The sequence below is a fragment of the Ruditapes philippinarum genome, unplaced genomic scaffold (assembly GCF_026571515.1).
Source record: "Ruditapes philippinarum isolate M1 unplaced genomic scaffold, ASM2657151v2 ctg1914_1_1_1_1, whole genome shotgun sequence".
Classification (NCBI taxonomy): domain Eukaryota; kingdom Metazoa; phylum Mollusca; class Bivalvia; order Venerida; family Veneridae; genus Ruditapes; species Ruditapes philippinarum.
In genome coordinates this window covers 29,460-35,629 of record NW_026853824.1, presented here as the reverse complement: position 1 = coordinate 35,629, position 6,170 = coordinate 29,460, and the positions used below count along the sequence as shown (strand labels likewise).

At 31.0% G+C, this 6,170-nt stretch overlaps 1 protein-coding gene across 1 annotated transcript; it reads left to right on the top strand.

The window, feature by feature from the left end:
- Window positions 1–690: 690 nt before the first annotated feature.
- Window positions 691–5,580, top strand: LOC132738071 (uncharacterized protein CFAP97D2-like). Its single transcript, XM_060725497.1, has 4 exons — window positions 691–949; window positions 2,313–2,383; window positions 3,709–3,833; window positions 5,443–5,580. The coding sequence occupies exons 1-4, from the start codon at window positions 847–849 to the stop codon at window positions 5,453–5,455; spliced, it is 312 nt and encodes a 103-aa protein (XP_060581480.1). The 5' UTR covers window positions 691–846; the 3' UTR covers window positions 5,456–5,580.
- The last annotated feature ends 590 nt before the right edge of the window (window positions 5,581–6,170 follow it).

The following is a 6,170-nucleotide window of genomic DNA, read 5'->3' as shown; positions in this document are numbered from 1 at the left end:
CAACACATATAAACGACCTAAAAGAAATTAGTTGAAACGAACTTTTTATTATTCTAGCATGGAGTTATGGAACATTATTCCTTTTATAAAGAAATTTTTCAAGTCTTAAATTGAAGTCTTAAATTGTTTAAATTACATTTCCAACTTTTATTATTATCTAAAGATGAATTATAGACAATTTACCTATACTGTTTTATAATATTATGTCTGTCTTGTTTGTTGATTAAGATTTACTGAATGTTGTAATATAATATGTCCATTGCTACGTTTATGTTTTGTTGAAGGCCTTGTTGAAAATAAGATTTTGCATTATATGTGTTGTATCTAATGCTTTGATGTATTTTCTTAATAAGTTACCTTCGTTAAAAAAAGAGTTTATTATTATAGTTATTATGTACTGCAGGTTATTGGACATTTAGCGAAAAAAAGAAGGAAGAAAGACTGAAAGAAAAAAAGGATACATTCTGTATATATTTACTAAATATGTACATAATGTATGTTTTAAATAAATAAATAAATAAATAAATAAATAAATAAATAAATAAATAAATAAATAAATACATAAATAAATAATCTGATATGGAAGACATAGTTTATGAGGTATATAGCAATAGAATTACATAAAAATGACAACAATGCTTTGTTATTCCGCGAAATTATAGCACGTCCATGATTTCCGGCTGACGTCAAAGTTCCGGCTGACGTCATTCTGTGTTTACTTTATTTTCCTTTCGTTAAATCTACTTATATTCATTTCTATATAATATTTTTGTTCATATTTATTTTGAAAATCAACTGTAAAACATATTTATTCCGTGTGAAATAGCACCAGGGATACAGACGAGCATGCATAGGAGGTATATCCCATATTCGCCTGTAACCTGTGTTCTTCTGAAACAAAGATGGGACAATGTTGTCTTTAAAAGCCACAGAAAGAAAGTTCGTGCAGGTATATACTTCTTTTCCTTCCTTCAATATGTAAATTATTTATATTCGCGTATTCTGCCAAATATATTCTGGGTTCGCTTGAATCTGTGCATTCTGATAAGTAACCGTCTTAATTATAGTCTACAGTAAGTAACCTTAAATATAGTAGGTCTGTGCAACATGAATGTAATTTGTTACTTTGATTTTACGCAATAGTAATGATAGAAACTATAAATTATATATAGTCCTTAAGGATAAAATCTAATAAGCTGACCCCGGAACTAATCAAGTATGTGTTATCATGAATTTTTCATAGTTTAAAAAAAATAATATGAGCCGCGTCACGACAAAACCAACATAGTGCGTTTGCGACCAGCATGGATCCAGATCAGCCTGCGCATCCGGGTAGTCTGAGTCTGTTCGTTTACCAACTCTATTACAAGTAGAGAAACTTATAACGAACAGCATGGATCCTGATCAGACTGCGTGGATGCGCAGGCTGGTCTGGATCCATGCTTGTCGCAAATCAACTATTTTGGTTTTGTCGTGACACGGCTCATATTATTTTTTTTAAACTATGAAAAATTCATGATATCAATTGGCGACAGGTGAGAAGGCCTCAAAAATATAAGTGTGCCTGTCGAGCTCCATTTTGAAAACAAGGTGTGTTTCGGTTTTTGTCCAGGTATAAAATATAACATTTTGACCCTTAAAAGAGACTTCATAATCGGCAACCTGTAACGGAAAAGATCACTTGTATCCCTGTAATCAGTTACAACTAGTTGTACAGAAAAATAGTTAACGATTCATCGTTTCTCATATTAAAGGCACATTATGCCTTAGTAGCAAATACTTTTTTACTACTTTAGGAAGGGCAAACAAGAGTATTATAACGTCTAAATGATAATTTAAGAGCTGGCTTGGTACCTGAAGTAAGTAGCTATAAAGTGAAATAATGTGTTATTAAAGTAGCAAAAGGTTAACACAGTAGTATTTAACTGTTATACAAAATACTTAATCACTATAACTGTCCTTATTTTCAAAAAGCAACAAATAGAAAAAAACATGTTCACATAATTGGACAATAACTAATTTTTTGCAAACCAAAAATAAAGAACTTTTTTAGAAGTGAAAAATAACAGCAATTCTGAAACGTTATGTGTCTTTAAAACGACTGACAGCTAAACAAATATACTGAAATGTCTAATGCATTATCCGAACATTATTTTATTTGGAACTGTATGATACGTAATATTCTGAAATAATGCAAAACTCTGCTGCATTTTCTCTTTGACATAGATAACGCATCATTATCTGGCCACATTATACATGTATTATGCCCCATTTGTTCCAATTTTCATGGCAAAAACAAATTTTTGTTTTAGCGAAGGCTGTGATTGACAACAAGACTCCAAGAGAATATCGTCATGTGATTATCAAACTTAAAAAACATCAGGTTAGACATTTCTTTACAATGAAAAGCCATGTGCTATAAGAAGTACAGCCGAACTTGGGAGGGCCTGTGCAAATTTATTCGAGAGATCGGTAGTTCGTGCCAACCGGGGTTGAACTTTTATTACGTTGATCATATGCCTAAAGGTTTTCCAGCTTGCATCGGAATGATAAATAAGTCAATATAATTGTTTGTTAGTACATCTGTTCTAATTTCACATCACATAAATCAATACAATTTTTATGCATCATATAATTTTCTCTCCGCAATGGTTACCGCAAAATTGTAACGTATACATAAAAAAGTCACAATCTATTATTTCAGACATAAGGGTTTCTGGTTTTAGAGTTAATTTGCAAGTATAACTAGTTATTCACGGGCAGGTGTAATATGGTTGACAATAAAAATGCAGTATTCTCTGAAGTAAATAAAAACATTTGCATATCCCGGATAATGTATTAGGCCCTAACAATTAATATGATGACTTTCATAAATCCGCCTAGTGCCTAGCTTGAAAATTGAAGAGACTCGTTCTGAATTTCTATATATATATATGAGCTGCGTCACGACAAAACCAACATAATGGGAATGCGACCAGCATGGATCAAGACCAGCCTTCACATCCCCGCAGTCTGATCCGGATCCATGTTGTTCGCTATCAGTTTCTCTACTTGTAATAGGGTTTGTAAGCGAACAGCATAGATCCTGATCAGAGTGCGCGGGTGCGCAGGCTAGTCTGGATCCATGCTGGTCGCAAACGAACTATATTGGTTTTGTCATGGTGCGGCTCATATATTAAGATATAAGATTTCAACTTATATACCGTATATGTACGCAATCCGAATCAAAGGCAATCCGAATAACATCATTTAGTTTCTGTTTTGTTCATCAATAAAAAAAATGATACGTTCTTTATGTTTCCATAAAAAAAGAATCAGTTAATATAAGTTATCAAACATGTAAAGAACTGTTTTGAGTGACCCAGAACTACTTGAATGACAAGTTGTTTGGATAACAATTGTTTTAATTAAATGAAGGCTTTAATATTTTCAAATGACCTGTTCTGTACGTAGTTGCTGTTAAATGTTTTTCTAATGTTTTGAAATAAGCAATTTATTTTTTTTTTCATGTTGATTTCTATTTTTTTCTTCATCAGTATTTATTGTAAAGATTTCAAGAATTCTTATATAGCTTGGATCTTGAATTACTTTACCTTTCTTAACATTTTAGTTAATTTTTCTCAATATAGATTTCCTTGAATTATTTTGGGTTATCTGCAGGCGTGCATCTTTAATAATTCATTTCGTTTGTTTTATATGCGATAAAAGTATGAGGCAGAGAGGGAAGAAGTTATCAACCGAGACAATCAAGACTTGTATAGAAAGATGGACCATATCATGCGTACAGGTGGACGGACAGATCACAAAAATACCTCGCTATGCTACAGTAAAAGGTAAATTACAAATAAAACTGTTGCTACAAAATAAAATTTGAGCCGTGTCACGACAAAACCAACATAATGCGTTTGCGACCAGCATGGATCCAGACCAGCATGCGCATCCGCGCAGTCTGATCAGGATCCATGCTGTTTGCTATCAGTTTCTCTACTTATAATAGGGTTTGTAAGCGAACAGCATGTATCCTGATCAGACTGCGCGGATGCGCAGGCTGTTTTGGATCCATGATGGTCGAAACCCATTATGTTGGTTTGTCGTGACACGGCTTATTTTATCAAGAGAAAATGCTGGCAAAAGGATCAAGTTGTTTGTGGGTTCAATAACCACACAGGACTTTCGGTAAAGCTACTGAGCTATGAAGTTCAATATTTGTGGTCATTTTTACGCAGTAAATTTAATGTTTTTCTATATAATGCTTTCAATGTGTGTAAAAATGACTAAATGTAAGATTATATACTTGGCTTAATGTAAGATTATATACTTGGCTTAATGTAAGATTATATACTTGACTTAATGTAAGATTATATACTTGGCTTAATGTAAGATTATATACTTGGCTTAATGTAAGATTATATACTTGACTTAATGTAAGATTATGTACTTGGCTTAATGTAAGATTATATAGTTGGCTTAATGTAAGATAATATAGTTGGCTTAATAAAAGATTATATACTTGTCTTAATGTAAGATTATATACTTGGCTTAATGTAAGATTATATACTTGACTTAATGTAAGATTATGTACTTTGCTTAATGTAAGATTATATAGTTGGCTTAATGTAAGATAATATAGTTGGCTTAATAAAAGATTATATACTTGACTTAATGTAAGATTATATACTTGTCTTAATGTAAGATTATATAGTTGGCTTAATGTAAGATAATATAGTTGGCTTAATAAAAGATTATATACTTGACTTAATGTAAGATTATGTACTTTGCTTAATGTAAGACTATATAGTTGGCTTAATGTAAGATAATATAGTTGGCTTAATGTAAGATTATATACTTGACTTAATGTAAGATTATGTACTTTGCTTAATGCAAAATTATATAGTTGGCTTAATGTAAGATAATATACTTGGCTTAATGTAAGATTATATACTTGACTTAATGTAAGATTATATACTTGTCTTAATGTAAGATTATATAGTTGGCTTAATGTAAGATAATATAGTTGGCTTAATAAAAGATTATATACTTGACTTAATGTAAGATTATATACTTGTCTTAATGTAAGATTATATAGTTGGCTTAATGTAAGATAATATAGTTGGCTTAATAAAAGATTATATACTTGGCTTAATGTAAGATTATATAGTTGTCTTAATGTAAGATTATATTATTAGTTATAAAGATTGTTGACAGGTTATAGTTTAGTTTAAACATATTTTATTCCTTTCCATTTTTTTTTACAATATGTACAATGCAAATATATAGAGAGAAAATTATATAAATACATTTTGAAAGAAAAAGGGGTGGACCACAAGTTAAAATAACATTAGTAAATTGGTCCGTCCCTAGCACGAATATAAAAAAAAGTATTGATACTATAGATTACACTGAAATGGCATTGAGAAATATAACAAAGTACATGTATTTTAGGAACAAGAAATGATACATCATTTGCTGAGAGGGATGAAGCGGGAGAGAGAGAGAGAGAGGATGTACTTTTGACAGTCGCAATTTATTTTTTTAAGAGTAAAAATCTTCAGCATTAATCAGATTTTATCGAAAACGTTCCGTATGCTTAATATATCTTTGAACTTCTAAAAATATGAAAGAATTGTCTTCTTCAGAAAATGTAATCTTACCAAAAAGAAGAGTACACGTATTTAATGGATGAAAAATGCAAGTAGCATTAAAAAGATGAATACGTTGTGATGTATACCGTCTGCAATTGAAAAAGAAATGTTCAGCATCTTCGAAAGCATAACCGCATTCACAAGATGCATTTTCTCTTAAATGATTTATAAATAAATCAGCATTTAAATTGCTACATTTGTTACGAATTTGAGCATGTAGAACCGAATGTAGTCGATCCCCGATACAGAAAAAATTAGGAACTGTCGGAGGTTTGCATTTCTGTTTAAGTTTGCATTTAAATATATTAAGGGAGGATGAATTTCTTATGTCGGTATCCAAGTTATTCCATAATGACGTTGCTGATGGAATAAATGAGTTTGTAAAAATTTGGGTACGACGTGCTACAGTTGTATAATTATCTCTGTTTCTTAAGACATAAGGTACATTATTAGAAACGGTATCTGGAAAAATATTTAATAAATAATCCGGTAAGGTGCCCTGTTTAGCTTTATACACTGTAACGAGAT

What these genes read in the sequence shown, in the direction of transcription:
- LOC132738071 (XM_060725497.1), top strand. Translation starts at nt 847, where the DNA reads ATGCATAGGAGGTATATCCCATATTCGCCTGTAACCTGTGTTCTTCTG. An exon ending in CAGAAAGAAAGTTCGTGCAG is followed by an intron (nt 950 to 2,312) that starts GTATATACTTCT and finishes TTTTTGTTTTAG; the next exon opens with CGAAGGCTGTGATTGACAAC. An exon ending in TCAAACTTAAAAAACATCAG is followed by an intron (nt 2,384 to 3,708) that starts GTTAGACATTTC and finishes ATGCGATAAAAG; the next exon opens with TATGAGGCAGAGAGGGAAGA.